This window comes from Mirounga angustirostris, unplaced genomic scaffold (genome assembly GCF_029215605.1).
Source record: "Mirounga angustirostris isolate CCGP_5_RB_7025 unplaced genomic scaffold, mMirAng1.0.hap1 SCAF_3, whole genome shotgun sequence".
NCBI lineage: Eukaryota > Metazoa > Chordata > Mammalia > Carnivora > Phocidae > Mirounga > Mirounga angustirostris.
In genome coordinates this window covers 38,363,474-38,380,801 of record NW_026991711.1, presented here as the reverse complement: position 1 = coordinate 38,380,801, position 17,328 = coordinate 38,363,474, and the positions used below count along the sequence as shown (strand labels likewise).

The window sequence follows — 17,328 nt, the reverse complement described above, 5'->3', positions numbered from 1 at the left end:
GACATTCTAAAAATGTCTGTGTAACTTCATATTGTATTCTGAGAATCCAACATATCTCTGATTTCTAGTTAAAGATGTATGGCCCAGAAAGAAGGAAATGATTTGTTAAGCTTAAAAGAAATGTTTATTAAGTGTATTACACTTTATAAGTAATGATGAGGTCTTTGATAAACAAGTTAAAATGGTATTCCTTTCCAAATTGTTTTCAGAGATTAAAAGTAGTTGAATGTGTAGATGACTTCAAACTAAAAAAATTAGCTAAAAACAACAGGAGGAAGTATTACTCAATTAAATTATATAAGATGGCTAAAATTAGAACCAAGAGAAGAGAATGATTATAGGTTCAAAGTTCGTATCTTGGATGTGAGAGGACAGATGTGATGTCATGAATCAGGATTATAGCTATCCATGTGAAATATATTAGTATATAAATATGTAACATATGGTATAAGTGATTGCAATATATGAAATAAGTACATTAAAACAATGTACTTCATCAATGGGCCAAGAAATCTTTATACATGAGGCTAACAATCTGCAGTTAATAATCCAAAATCCATCATTTGAAATATTTAATTGGCTCAAATATTTAATCTACTATTTTTAAGGCTTTTCAAAGACATGACACTGAGAACACAGATCTCAAATCTTCAGAAAAAACTTCTTAGTATCATGGGGACACTCTACCATTGATATTCTTTAACTAGTTGTAAATATTTTTAATAAGCATTTCAAAAGCTAAAATTTGTCCTAATGTATAAAAACATAATTAAGATACCAATAGATATGAAATGATCTGCTGTTGGAATGAATTATACTTCACACTCTCTTTTGAATCCTAAAAGCGTATACTTAAGTTAAAAATCTGGATCCTGACAGATAAGTATAATATTAAAATAGTTTATGTTGACTTAACCTTTGAGTATGTTGAGTAACAGTGAAGTTAAAAAATCGTATCTTGATGATTTTATATAATAGAAAAGCATAATAATCAGAACTTTATATGGGATTAGGAAATGTCTATTGCAATATAATGTATACATTCAAATATTGCTTCTCAAACTTTAATATGCATTCAGATCATCTGGAACTTCTGCTGAAATGCAGATTCTGGTTCCGTAGGAATGGGGATTCTGCATTTCAAACAAGCTCCCAGGTAAAGATGTCTCTGGTCCATGGGTGGCAAGACCTTAAAGAGAATTAGTTACATTTTAATGATCTACCACAAAGGGAAAAGAGTAGGATGAAGAAAAGAAAGGGAAAGTAAAAGATCTGATCGAAGATCAAATGGATAATAACGTTAACTAATATGTAACAATAGTTAGATATACTAATGTTTATTTCTTACCATATGGGTTTGGTACAATCCCCAAATGAACAAACACATTAAGCTTCAGACATGGTAAATACTTGGGCTGATTTTAAGCCTGCACACACACAAAAAAATGGTATTGCAAAGCAAAATCTGAAATATTAAGGCCATTTTCTACAGCATATGTTATAATTAAAAGAGAGGAACCACTGATAATTTGACCAGCAATTTATAAGTACTTTTGTTTGTTCATTTGTTTGTTTGTTTCAATTTAGGTGGACCCAAATGCTTTTAACATTTTTCCTCTAAACTTTTCAATACAAATGCAGCAAGCATCTGTCTTCCTCTGTACTATGTTTTATATCTAACCTATCCTTCCCACAGGCATCAAAGCTGAACATGATGGTCATGCTGTTCCATGCAGCCCTGAAAGACAAACAAAAGAACAAACACATCCCAACAACTTAAAACCTGGAGCCAAGGGAACTCTCCAGGTTGCACAATGCCTCTCTGATCCTCCCCGTAAATATAAAAGCCGCCTTCTTCAGTAACTGAAAACAATCATAACTGTCTTTCCCTGAATCTTGTTGAATCTCTGGGGATAGAGGAAAGGCAGTGTATAGAAATATACACTAAAGTGTCCACGGATGGATTTGATTTAGACAGTATGGTCTGCTATAACCTGTGAAGATTAGATAATGGGTTTTCTTAGATAAAGTTTCTGTTTCCAGCAGAAGACCTTCTAACATCTTTAAATGGTGTATCTATAAAATTATGTTTTTCTAATGGACAACTGATCAAAAAATGTCCCTGAGCTGCATCATAGATTTTATACAATCGCATATATAAATACATATCATCATAATGTGATCACATGTATATGCTTATAAATTATAATAAAATTTAGAATTCACATCTGTTTTATTTTATTGATATAGGCTAAGGGAACATGCAGCTGTATCCACAATACAGCAATTTCAAAGGCCATGTTCTTCAGATGAGCAAGTCAACTTCAAGAGTAAAATCTCATTGTAAAAAGCTTATAAGAAATTCTTGGTATTAAAACTAACAAGCCAGTTTATATGTTACGATTTATTAATGAAGTTGAATTTCAAACAGAATTGAAAAAAAAATTGTGCACTATATTTAGCATACCAATTTCTATGCATCCATGTGAGATTACTACTTCTGTGATAATAATTTTGGTTGTTAGTAATTTACTGTCTTTAGTCATTACTTTGTTACATCACCAAATCTATACTAGTATTATTATAAAAGAGGTTATTTGCTGTCATAAGTACTCAGCCCTTCCATTCCTATCTTCTTAATTTTGTCTAAATCTTTAGTAAACCTACAAATGTGGAACAAATGTAGTTCTTTAAAGATAAAGGTGTGGGGATTTTTATTTTGATAATGCTCTTATTTATAAAATACACAATTTTATTACAAGTATTTTCTAATTGGCAAGGGAGGTATAATTCCTCATGTGATTATGTCTGTTAACACTAATTCTATTTTTGTAACAAATTAATTTTCTGCTAATCTTAGCAAGTTATTTATCTATAAAGAAATATATATATATATATTCTTTTAATGAAATACTTGTAATCACACCTGAAAAGTAGAAAGAACTAGTGAATTGCCCTTTGACTTTACTGGTAAACAAAGGTCTGGGATATATAGGCTTCACCTTTTCACTTTTATAATATCTTTCACTGCCTAGGAATAATTTCATCTAAAGAAAGCAAAAAATGATAGGTTTTAATGCAAAACATTAAAATTTCAGATTTGCATTTTGACCACGCACTTATTGTGCATCTTTTATATATCAATCACTGTGGCTCAGAGCATAACAATTCCTGGGCTGATGGAAATGTTCCGTCTACACTCTTCCAATATTGTAGCCACTAGCCACACCTAACTATTGAGTAGCAAATATGTGACTGCTGTGACTGAGGAAATATTTTTCTCATATTATTTACTTTTAACTAAATTTAACTTTACTGGACAGCAAAGCAAATCCAGGCAATAGGGATATGGCTTTGCTAAAAAGAAGAAAACAGCCTCATAAAGCTTATTTCTCATTAGTCACAAAATACATACAGTTAAAAAAAAATAAATGCATAATGTTATGAAAGATACTAATTTTAAAGAATAGACAGCACTGGGGGAGTATTGAACAGAGATGTGGATCAAATGAGGGAGAAAGCCATCTGACGATCTGCGGGAAAAAATTTCCAAGTGGAGATAAGGAACTTAGGAAGAGAAGAAGGGGTTACTAGGCTAGCACCACAAGGAAAAAGTAACTTAGCTTCAAACAAAAGGCATAAGATTTTAATTTATCTCTATAAATGCAATTAGTGGATATAAACTAATCCACTGAAACTAATATTCCTAAAATAAGATGAAATGAATCAAATATTCTTAAAATGATATGATCAAAACTGATACAACTTTAGATACTGCCACAAAGGCATATCAAACATTTATGCCATTCTTGATATTTACATTTATCAACTAAAAGCTTATTTGCCAATCTCGTTTTGTAAGGCTTACGCTATTCAAAAATTGTGGAGAGGTCCTCATTGAATATTAATAACCAAAGAATCTTGGGAATTCTACTCAAAATTTCTGATTGTACAGATAAAGACCCTGAGGTGTAAAGATATTATGTCATTCCTCTCACTAGGCCCTTTGACCTCCAGTCCTGTTGCTTATTACATGATGGTGCTAAGCCTGGTATTTTTAATACTTTGAACATTAGATAAGCAAAAAGTAAGACAGGCAAAGACACTACTTGTGAATGAAATATCAGTTTGTTAAGTTAATGAGTTAATGGATGAATGGTAGTAGGGCTAATTTTTACTTTTTCCTAATTTGAAACTATCAGATTTCTTTATGGTAAGTTCACTAAGACTTTAATAACTTAAATGAGGAAGAAATGTTTTATTTTGTTGTATCTATAATGAATTCAATATCTAGAGGAAACTGAGTAATTAATGTATCCTTTTGAGAAAGATGAACTAGCAAATTGAATACTGTAGTTTCCAAGACAGAACTTTGGATTTCTACTTTGAAATGCTCAATCCCGCATATTGGGTGGTCAGAATTAAGTAAAAATCTGTTCATGTAAAATGAGTAAATACAGATAGGAGAAGTGCTCAAATGCATTTACTAATGTAGATCTGTCATCAAAGTTTTTAAAATATGAATAGTTTTACTATTTATAATTCAAACATTTCTGTAATTTTAAATGATATATTTTGAAACAGCAGAAAACTTAATTTTTCTTTAGTTAAAATATACATTGCTTTTTTAGTGTTATATATCCCTTAACTTCTTGATTCTTCTGAGTAATATTTAAAAATGTCAAATGAAAGCTAATTTTTTATTTGGCCTTCTTATAGATAAGTAGAAAATGGAGGGGGATGTCACACTGGAAATTTCTATTTTCTATCCTACTGAAAAATACTGCAAAATGATTGCACAAGAAGTTCTTAAGGTCTTGGCCTCTATTCCACTCATACATGATCTCTGAAGACTGAATCTCTCGAAGTGATGAAATATGTTTTTGATGTTTTAATAACAACTAATACTTGATAAATGTTCTGAAAATACTCCTTTTTTGGAAAATAATTCACTCCTGGAGGTTTTAATCTGTACTATGAGCTAAGTCCTAATTCCGTAAGTAAAACAAATATGTACCCATGTATACCTAATAAGAACATTATATAACTACTATATTTCTGTCTAGACTGTAAATTCCTGGGAAAATGTATGTGCCTTGAAAAATAGAAATTCCTTGAACACAGGGAGGATGTCTTGCTCATTTTGTTATCTCAGATTCAAGCATATAACAGTCTCTCAATAAATACTTGATAAGTGTTTGAATGAAATTGAAGAGTTCATCTCCACAGTTTACTACTCTGTCCATGTCTTCTGCTCACAATCCTGAATTGCTTTCTACTGGCCAAAACTATTTCCAAGACTTTTGAAGGAAACAATATATAATTTTACATGTTAGGAACATATCCCCACACTTAGTTTGAAAACTCTGGAAACAGTGGAAACACCTAGAGAGTTTCTGCTGCTCACTGTAATTTAACAACCAAACTGCTACTTCAGGTGCAACTCTAACCACTTTTCTGCACAAATCTCTGCTTGGCCAAACCAGCAGCACCCTCACCTAGACTGTTAATATACTTCTGTACTCTATTAATAATCTCTCCTCTACTGGCCCTGCCTCAGGCATCTCTCAAGAGCACTTTCTCTCTCTCTCTTTTTCCCTCTGCTAATTCTCCTTCTAGAAACTATATGAAAGAAAAAAAAAAATCTGAATCAAATCAGAAACAAGGGGTTCTTACTGGAATTGAACCATCTGCTTTCCATGTGACCCTAGGCAAGTCACTTCCTTGATTTCTTACTTGTAAAATTGGGTCAAATCCAACTATGATTAAAAGGATTGCTGGAAGACTTAAAGAAGATTAACATAGTTCTTAGTACGTATTAAGAATATAACATATGTTCTTCCACCATGCATTCCATCAGTGACCTTAATTTTGTCAATGATAAGATGTGGGGAAAAAGTACCTGACACTCCATACCCATGTGTTAAGTATAACTGAGAGAATAAATACTAAAGTGATATGAGAAGACTAAAAACCAAACAAATATGTTACTACCGACCTAAACTTTGAGACACTACTTAAGTTTCAATCTCTTCTGTGAGGGTTTCCTGACCACCCCAGTCATAAATTACAGAAACTGTTGGCTATAGAACCTTTTGGCCATATATATATTGCCTAATCTTATAAATATAAAATCCATAGATTTATAAGGGCTTTCATAAAATACGTTTAGGGTCCTTGGATTCCAAATGACAACAACACACCCAGTCTGGTTTAATCAAAATGAATTCAAAACTAGAGGGTAGAGAGAGAAAGGTGTCAGAAGGGTCCTGGGCTTTCTCATGAAATGGAAGGAAAGCTGAATAACTAAGCATTAATAGCTAAACTCAGAAAAGTAGAAATCATTGAGAGGAAAGCAGATTCCTCAGGAGATGCCATTTAAAAGAATACAGCTCAGGCAACCCTCTTGGGTCCCTTCCCTCTTCAGGAGCTTTGTACAATTGCTCCATAACTATCACTCCATCAACTTTGTTTTGTTGCCCACCACAAAATAAATAAAATAAAATAAAATAAAATAAAATAAAATAAAATAAAATAAAACATTCTATAAAGGGACAGTCCTTGATTTATGTACAAAGTGGCAACATTTTTTTAAGCTGCGACTTTTAAAACCACTCAATTTAAATACCCTGGTCATTGAATTATTTGTAAACAGAAGCATATATGACTTCCATGTGTTTGTAAGGAAGTTTATGCAAAATTCTGATATATTTCATCAAATAGCCAGAAGGGAAGACTCTTTAGCAGGAACCATCTTCTCTGCCCTTTTCTGTTGTGGGCTCCTTCCTCCTATTCCTCCTTTCTCAGTTTGTTAGCACCCAGTTTAATTTTGTGAAAACTAGAGAGATAAACTGAAAATATGCACATGAAACCCAATTACAGCAGGAGGCATTACTACTACGCTCATATATGCCTAATTAAATTCACATTTGGTTATAATCAAGCATACATCCAGTGACATGCCAGATTCAGACTATATCTAGGATAAATTCTTCAGCTGGGTGAAACAAAGATATCTGATAAGTTAATCCCCTACCAGAGTGGATAGTATCACAAGATCTTCCCCTTCCTTGAAGCTTTAGTTCTTGCTCAACTGTATATAAGACATCGTGCTGTGTGCTTTAGGATATTGAAAACATGTGCACACACACACATACACACACAAAAAGAGAAGAAAAAGAAAGTCTCTGTCACACTTCCCTTATGACTTAATCCCTTCCATTCACACAACTCCTTTCGCATAGTCATTTATCAATTTTCCTCTATTTACATTTCATTATATTTGATATAAGTAAATGCAGAAAAGCAGACTATCTCAAAACCAATCTGATGTTGAATGAAGTTAGGAAGTGAACCCTAATGCCAACTCTATTACCTATCTGTTAAAGTCCAAAACAGGAGTTTTTCCAAAAGAAATCAGTCATAAAAATAAGTAACCTTTCATGCAAAGCCTATATTACTGTAGATCACCTTGGATATATATTCTCAGTTCACTTCCATATAAGTGAGAAAAGAAGAATTTTAATTACAAGTAATGATGGAAGAAAAAGCCTACACCTGAGTTTATGGAAGTTTCAAAAAGAGGCTCTTTTAATTTTTCAATTTGATAGTCTCCTGTAATCCCCATGGCAACATGGCAGAATTCTACTAATTCTGCCCACATTTATATGGAAGTGAAGCTTGTTTTAGATATTTCTGTTAAATCAGATTTTATTACAAACAGGGCTAGCATTTAACTCCAGTGTCACTGATATTTAAGTTACACATACACACACAGGAACAAGAAACAATGTAACTTCCAAATTTTATACATTAAGATTATTTTATTCTTTTCTCCCATAGGAGTCAAGATGAAATTTTTAAAAAAACTGATTAGACAAGAATACTGTTGAAACAAAAGTAGTTGTTAAAGTTAAATTGAGAGGAAAACTTTGTTTTGTTTAGCAATGTTATTTGTTAAATGCTTTATGATATTCACATGTCCCAGGCACTATTCTAAGACCTTTCAAATATTAATTTACTGATTATTGCACTCATATAAGCATTATGGAAATGTTAACATTTAATATTTCTCTGTTTCACAAATATTGTGACACTCACAAAATCACTGGCTCCAAATTAAAACAAGGGACAAAGACAAAAATTCAGTAGTGAGCACGGAAGACAAAAATAAAGTTTGTAACTTCACTTTCTTCTCCATTATTTTTATGTACTTCATTCTTCATATGATGAATCTTCAGTGAGCTACTTATCTGTTAGTGACTATGTCTGGTCATCTCCTCATATTACCACCTGCTTAATATTTGCTGAGAATACAATCATTGAAATATTTGCTCAAAAGTTACAGGTGAGGAATCAAATTTGCTACCAAAACCCAGGAAGGCCATCTTAAGATAAAAGCACATACAATTGGATTATTTGCTATTTTGTAATACATATTATCATTGTTCTCAAATATGTTAATACTCCTATTTATTATTTTATTAGATTAATTGTCCTTTAAATTTGAAGTTTTTTGTTCTAATCTCTATAAATAATTGCAAGGACATCACAAGTAGTTTGCTTCTGCTCATGTAACTTCTTGAGTTTTTATAGTCCTATAACTTTTTTGATGAGAGTGGCACAGTTGGAACCACTCTGCAGTTCGAATACATGCAGAAATATGGTGAAAACCAACATGTCTCAAAAACATAATGAAGAGACACTGTTAATATAAAGGAGGGAATTTATTTATTTATTTATTTGAGAGAGAGAGAATGAGAGAGAGCACATGAGAGAGGGGAGGGTCAGAGGGAGAAGCAGACTCCCTGCCGAGCAGGGAGCCCGATGCGGGACTCGATCCAGGGACTCCAGGATCATGACCTGAGCCGAAGGCAGTCGCTTAACCAACTGAGCCACCCAGGCGCCCAGGGATGTATTTATTTTAAAAGTATCAAAAATAATCACTAAAAAGCAAGATACAAGAGAAAAAAATCATACATATGATATTATTTCATGTATACCAAATGTCCTGAAAAGTCAAATCTGTAAGTCAAATCTATTAAGACAGGTAGTAAATTAATGGTTACCTGTGGCCCGGGTTTGGGGGTTGGGGAAAAGAGATCAATAGTAAATAGACACAAGAGACTTCAGTGGACTGATTAAAATGTTCTAAAAGTGACTTATAATGATGGTTGCACAAGTTGCTAAATTTACGAAAAACTATGGAATTGTACAATATAAATGGTGAAGAATATGATATGTATAATATGCCTCTATAAAGTCATAAAAAATAAAGGGATCACTAACTTTTAAAGGAAAAGCTGAAGTGATTTACTACTTAATCTTGTGATAGTTTGTTATGAAGTTGAAACAAACTTTTTAGATACATTACTAAATGTCTATGAAACTCAAGTTTCCTCATCAATGGAATGAGGATATGAGTAACATTTACTTCATACAGCTGTTTTGAGGGTATAAAAAAATCCCTGAATAAAATAATATGTGGAATGTATTTGATGCATAATAATTCTTACATATAGCAGTTCTGGTACAAATATCAACTTGCCGAAACTAAAGAGGAATCATAACAGGAGGGGAATAAAGAAAGAAATCCATCCTTAAAAAACGGACTGGTAAAGAATCATACTTAGAACATGGGAATAAGTTTGTAGTTGTTAGAATTCTCATTCGGGACCTCTTAGCCCTGAGAGATGAGAAACTACATTTAATCTCTTAATTCTGGCAAAAGACACACACTTGAAGGAAGGAAAGAAGGAACAAAGGGACGGAGAGGGGGAGGATGAGGGACAGAGACAGACACACAGACAGGAAGACAGAAATCCTTGTGATTTCACCAAGTTTGAAATGTCTCTGATCAGGAGTTGGAGAAAACTACAGATAGTCAAAATGTTCTGTAAAACGTCTCTCTGCATATGTGACAAATACTATTAAAATATTATAATAAATTCCTTAAAGTTTTGAACATATTTTCAAAGATGAATTCTGGACAAATACATGTTGATGTATATTTATGCAATATTTCATATCACTGTCATTAACATACTTTTGTCTCTTTTTCAAATCAATCCTGATTCTTGGCATGAGCGTTGGGAGATTGAAAAAAAAAAAAAATCCTAGCTGAGCCACCTAGGAGCTCTGTGGCCTTGAAAAAGACTCAGACACTGAGCTTTAATTTTCTCAGAAATGGGGATAAAAACCAAATTCACGCATTTTTTTTGTGGGATTCAAACACACTGTTTTATGTGAAATTACTTTATAAATTTATACAGCTATAGGCAAAAAAAAAGTATTGCTTTTATTATTCTCTTTATAAGAAGAAAGAAAATGACAGGCAAATTCTAGGTTAGAAATGTGCAAGTGAACAGGATATTTCACCTGCGTGATGTCACTCTGAGGGATTTTCTGTGCACCTTACAGCAACGAAAGGACGATGGACAAAATATAAAAAAGAAATCAAATTTAACAAATAGTGAGGACTGCATACATCAAAGGGAGCTTAAATTTAAAGCTGCCTTGTTCCATTTGGCTGGCTGTCTAGCTGCTTATTTGCATGTCTGCTAACAGCATCCATTATATATGTGATGAAGAGTGTTTTATTAATGTGATCAAAGTATTCATTCCTATGGCAAAATGTATGTTTTTAATGTTTTATCTTATTTTTTTATACAAGGAAGGAGAAATATTTCTAGGCTCTATCCATTATTATAGGAGTAACTTTTCCCAAAAAAGTTCATTTTCTAAAAAACAGTGCTGAAAAAAGAATATTAAATTTCTTTTATTTGAAATACTTCAAACTATATTCAAAGAATGTTTAGGAGGAATTGCGTAGTGAGTCCAATAATTTACATGTATTTGGTTATTAGCCAGGGCCATAGGTCCCTGGCAGATTTCACAGATGGGCTTCAGAGGGTCTGTGGGAACTCTGAGTGATTTGCAATTTAAAAAAATATATATGCAGGTATATGATCTTTTCTGGAGACTGAGCCTACAGCTTTTAAATGATACTCAATGGAGTCAGAACACAGAAAGTTTAACACTGTTGGTTATAAAATGAAATATTTAAAGCAACAAATATATTCGTCATATTAATAACCACTTACATGCTTGAGGCTACTGCATATTTCCAAAATAACTAAAATAAGTAATTGCTAAAAGGCACAGTATCACATGTATGTATGCATTCAAACCATATATTTAAGGATAATCCCTTAACTGTACCAATTAATAGTTATGATTCATAAATGGATTAATTTGAACACCCTACTCTTCTATATAAGACATGAAATAATAATGCAAATAACACGTGCTTATCAAAAGTTTACCAGCATTTGTTTTCAATATTTTAAAAATAGAATACCATTTTATTAAATATAGACTTATGCTCAACGTGGTAAACAGTTGGATGATAACTTTTCTGGGCTGTAAGGACAATACTAATTTTACATACCAAGTGTACACTGTGTATAACAAAACAAAAAATAGTTCTTTTTTCCCATTGTATAGGGAACACACCTTTTACTATCTTCCAAGTATATTGAGGAAAAAGAAATGAAATAAAATTAATCTTAGCATGCATCTTGCTATCTAACAAGATTAACTGAAATTTTATTTGAAAAAGCGTAAATTATAATTGCTAATATATGTTAATAAAAACAATAACTCCCTCATCAGGAGTCTTCTGTCATTCATTTATCCATAAAGTATTTGAGTTCCTACTATAAACCAGGAACTCTGCCCGATTTCTTTTGAATTTGCAGCATATTATTCATTCCCACTTGCTATCAAAACTCTGTTTTATCCCCTTCACCCCCCCAAAACCTAGTCACCTTACAAATGAAGGCTATTAAGTGCAGCCTGTGAAACACATCAAATTATGTGTAAAGACTCACTTAGCAGAAACATACACCATCATATAGGTGATCAGTAGATATTTACTAAATAAAGTATGGAATCATCCTTGGTAACATGGTATTTTAAAGTCACCAAAAAAAAAAAAAAAAAAAGTTAAAGTAAAGATTCATTTACACTAACTGGAGAATTCTGAATTTACTTATGTATTCATGAATAAATATTTACTTGTACATTTTCAAAACTAAGTGGGTGTTGTGCTTTACTAAAGAAATATGTTTAAATATCAAAAACAGCTATATAAAAATAATGACCTTAGCCTATGATGCTTAGGTAAATAAAAATATTAATAAAAATTCCAAAGGTTCTATTCAAAAATTTAAAACAGAAAGCTGATAGGTTTATTCAAATAATGTCAAAAGTAATTACTGGCATTAAAATATGTATTAAAATCTGATTGTATAATAGATAAGTAGCCGATATCACTTAATAAACAACAAAAATTAGGTTTTACTGTATAGAAGAATTAATGTTCCAATCACTCTCAATCTATCTAAATAAAAAATTAAAATATATATATTATTTCATATATAGCATAAATTATCTATATATAAATATATGAACATATACCCATATACATTTCTAAGATTAAGCACTTTATTTCTAGCCATCAAATACTTAAAAGTATAGACTACATTAGCTGGTATTGTTGATCAGAGTGTATTGGTGCTAGGAATAATACTCATTCCTTTTTCCCCACTGATTCTTGTTAAAAATCACTTGCATCTTCTAAAATATGACCAATCATTCTTGATTAACCCTGCAAGTTAATATCAGAATGCATGTTTGAGGTGAAATTAAGTGGTAAAAATGGTTTGGGTAATGTACTGTATTAATGTTTTTTAATATCCTAACAGGACATGCACTATTTGTGAATTAAAAAGTGAGTAAAATCTTTGTAAGGAATTGTATCTCATGAAAAAATATAAAAGAAGAAATGGATATAACTGCTGGATAGCATTAGACTAGGAAACAATTGCAAAGAACTAATCCAAAGGGGAAAATTGCATATTGGGGATCACTTCACTTCTCCTACGGAAAAGGCACCCTGTTATCCCTGGTTGTTTAATATTTAAGATACCATAGTCCACTTGCCCAGCTCTTATGGGTCCTTACACTTGACTACTTCAGTATTCAAAAGATTTTTCATTACATGAATGGAAAGCAAAAAAGTGTTCTGTTTTATGGGTAGCATCAGAATGTCAGCGCAGGCCAAAATATTTTTATTCAACTGCATTTGATGAATGGACCTGACCAACTTACTCTTTTTAAGGGGTAAACATCTGCACAAAAAAACCCGGCAAATAGGGCAGATGGCTAAATCTCTCTGGGCTAAACCATAAATTTAAGAGCAACAGCAGTTTTGTAATACGCACTCCATGTTTATGATCAGTAAGTTTTCGTCTCTGCTGTATCAAATGAGTATCGTTACAAAATGTGATCCTTTCACATGAAAAATACCGGGACCTTTTAAGGACGTCCATGATTTTTTGCTTGTCTTTAACAAGTATGCGTAAAATAATCAATGTGCAACTGGGAAAGTGGTTATGAAAATGTAGCACTCCCCACTTCCCAATCATAGGAAATCTAAACATGAAACACATATTTATCCCCATCCAGCAAGGTAGAAGAACATGTGTTTCATGTGGAAATAGCCAATTGCTTGTGTCCCAACAGGCTTCAAGGGTGACGTAAAGTACCGTGGTGAACTCACAACGGTACAGGGCTTTTCCTCACTTGAGAAACCTGAATTTTCTTAGCAAAATAAGTGAGTCTGCCCCTCAGTGAACTAACCTGAACCAAATATGGATATTTATATTTACTGTATTTGGGGGTCTAGCCTTATCTTTTCAATGGGATGTCAAAGGTAACACGCCAAACTTGAACTCTTAAATATCTATTTAACTTCTGTAAATAAGAGCATTAACAAGTTCGATGAACAGACCTGCATATTATTTTCTCCACATTACCTCCATGTAACTGCTTCTCTGCATTTTAGGGCACTCAGAATCCAAATTCCTCGAGATCCCAATGCAGAAATCTGGACATGATGAGTTACTAGAAATGGGAGGGGGAAGCCCATTTGGTGTCTTTTAGCCAAGGTTCCAAGGTGTTAGCACTTCACCGCTTAGGAGAACAGCCCCCATTCACCAGGGGCTAGCTATTCACCACACCACGTGTTGCCACTCATCATTTTATCAATAAGGTTAAGTTCAGGGAACCCTTATTAGAAAACCAGAGAACAATTCCAAAAAATGCTCACAAACAAATTCAACACAAAGTCTCAACATTGTACAAAACAATCTCTGAAACTTTATTGTGAATTTTAAGATACATTTAGTAAAGGATGCTTTCCTTAATATAATTAATTAAAATAAATTAGAAAGAAATGCACATACTACTTTTTTAAAGCAAGGGTAAGTACAGACCTTTGAAGTCACAATATATACAATTATATGAGTGCAATAAGCTTCCAAATACATTAGGTATATATCTGTTTAAATAAATAGTAAAATACTTGATTTGACATACGTGAGAGTCGTACTGATTACACCAAAAATGTTTTACAAAATATAGCCAAAAATGGAATGTTATACATTCGATATACAACTTTTTTAAATACTTTATATATTCATTACTTAATTCAAATTATAGTGTACAAAAGTCCATTTTAATGAGGACGGTTTTGTGTTTTTAACACTGTTCAGCAAATATAGATATTAAGATGCATCCCTATACACGTTACTAAACCCCCATCAACTTAAATCACTAGCACAGGGAGGAAAAAAATTCTACCAATTATTAACAGTAATAATTTTTATTGATAAATTACTAATGTAACACACTGCAACATTATTTTGGTTATTTTAAACCTTCTAAAATATATCACCTAATTCTTGAGGCAAATTGTTTTTGTGTATATAAAAACTTAATCTGAAACCAAAATAGAAAGATATTGCTACATTGAACTTACCTACTCTGCAGTTTATTTATTTTAAATAATACCTTCAGTTATCAGTTTTCAATTGGGAAAATTTTCCCTCTAATCCTTTAATAATAATGCTTTGCGTAGTGCCTTACTATGAATCTCAAGAACTCATTTCACAAAGTAGCAATAGAATATACTGTGTTGTGAATGGTACCTGTAGAATAATGGTATTACAGGGAAATGTGACGTTAAGTGTTTACATCTATAATTATTCATACATTGTAGTACAACAAGGGAAATTATTTTCAGCCACATTTCATTGTTTTCAGCCTATCGTTACGCGTGACAATTTATTTGGAGTATGTAAAAACGTGGCTATTTTGCAGAAGTAAAACAATATAATTATCAGGGTGTTTTTTTTTTTTTAATTGAAAACAAATGTTTTATTTTCCCTAGGGTTTTTAAAATAATAAAAGAATGGAAAAGGAATCAAACACATCCACCTATCTTAAAGTGGTGAAGTGGGGAGAGAGACCACTCAATGATCATTCTCTGAAAATTACTTAGGCAATAATGATCGAAAAGATGCATTATGCATTTAAATAATGAACAATGTGCTTATCTGACTATGTCTACAAAAACTGCCTGGTAATATCAGAACACAATTATAGAATGACTAGGAGCACATTATTTTCTTTTTTTACATATGAACTACAAAAGCAATATAAGGAAACCTGTTATATGTGAACTAAACTTGCATTTTTAGATTTTTAGAATATTAGGATATCAACATATCCAAAAGCAAGCAAGCAAGTTAAATTCTCCTAAACCTGCCCAGTACCAATTGCCACTGTTTAAATGGAGCAGCACCGCATGTCAAGCACCCAGTCAATCTCTATAACTCACCAAGTTGCCTTTTATTGGTCAGAATGAAAAGCATTTACAGTTTCTGCAAGAAGTCCGTTGATGTTATTTGGGAGGCTGTCTAGAGTAAACACACAAATGCAGACTTTATCTACTTTTAGTCAGGCCATAAACCGTAAAGCATGAGCTCCGCCTTACTAACTATGGCACCGTATTTTTTCGTCAGAGCTATTAACATCTGTTGCATGTTAGAAAGAAAAATACTGATTTATGAGTGTGGGGGGGATTCCTTCTGTCCATATTTGCATTAGGGCTTGTGTGTGTGAGTGTGCTGGTATGTTTTCAGGTTAATAAAAATAAAATACAATTCAAGTAACATGTGATTGCCAAAGAGTAATCTTATTTCTTGCCCTTTAAAATGAATAGGGGTTAATTATGCAAATTGCTACGTCTTCTCAATACTTTGCACTTTAAGACCTGGACAGCAGCGTAGCAATGATTCGTTTAACTACATTCATGCTAAGTTAAGACATTTCCAGTCTCTTGGCCCTCTCAGAATGCTAGAAACTAAATAATAACTTCAAGTATTCTTTAATTCTTTCTTAATTTTCTAAGTTAAATAAACACAAATAAGGGTTCATAAGCTACGGATATCCGTAAATTAGGTAACAGATTTATTGAAAGTTTACAAACAATCATCTTGGGGCGCCTGGGTGGCTCAGTCGTTAAGCAGCTGCCTTCGGCTCAGGTCATGATCCCAGGGTCCTGGGATCGAGCCCCGCATCGGGCTCCCTGCTCGGCGGGAAGCCTGCCTCTCCCTCTCCCACTCCCCCTGCTTGTGTTCCCTCTCTCGCTGTGTCTCTCTCTGTCAAATAAATAAATAAAATCTTTAAAAAAAAAATAAAAACAATCATCTTATTTGTCTACGTCTAGAACTCCATCATTATGGTTGACTTTATACTTCTATTTTAATACCACTCTGTATATCAAAAACTCACCTATAAACACCTCAAATGTCGTATATCAAGTTTGTGAATTACTTTTTACAAATGATCTTACATTTGGCATATTCCTGATCCTTTCGGCTTTAATAATCACTATTGTAAGAGGTAATTTTTAAAAGCTTTAAAAAATACCGTGTTAAAAAATACCGTGAATTGCTAGACTCCACTGCCTGATCTATAAAAGTGATACCAAGTAAGTTATTTTCATGTTGCTACAGTTCACTTCTGCCAATCTGTGCACAGCATTCAGATACATTTTGTGGTTAAAATAATCGCATGCATGCAATCAAGGAAAAGAAATAATCTGCTGAATAGATATCTCAAATTAGGAATGGGTGTCCATTTGCATTTTCTATCACCTCACTGCCGAGAAACCACTACAGAATTTTTACTCTACTACCGTAATGTTGTCCAGTTGCATTAATCCTTTCAAAAAAGTCATAGTGTCAAAAATCTAAAGATTAGTGCCCCCACCAGAAATCTATGTAAAAATATGTTCAAGAGCTTGCCAAGCTAATACAGTAATTTTAAAACTGTAATTTTATAAATTTGCAATAAAGACGGTTAAAAAGTTCTCAGATAACTTGAAAAAATACATAGCTTAGGCAGTGTAGGCACTTA

General features: G+C 32.7%; 1 protein-coding gene across 2 annotated transcripts in view; it reads right to left on the bottom strand.

The window, feature by feature from the left end:
• The window catches only part of PCDH9 (protocadherin 9), an 88,986-nt gene that overhangs the window by 45,272 nt on the left and 26,386 nt on the right, over positions 1–17,328 (bottom strand). Inside the window, exon 3 of one of the 2 annotated variants that reach the window (XM_064586015.1) lies at positions 14,221–16,568. The exons of the other annotated variant lie outside the window; for it this stretch is intronic. Coding sequence (XP_064442085.1) covers positions 16,422–16,568 — 147 coding nt within the window. The 3' untranslated portion in view covers positions 14,221–16,421. Of the gene's footprint in view, positions 1–14,220; positions 16,569–17,328 lie in introns of those variants that run through there. 2 annotated transcript variants of the gene reach the window in all.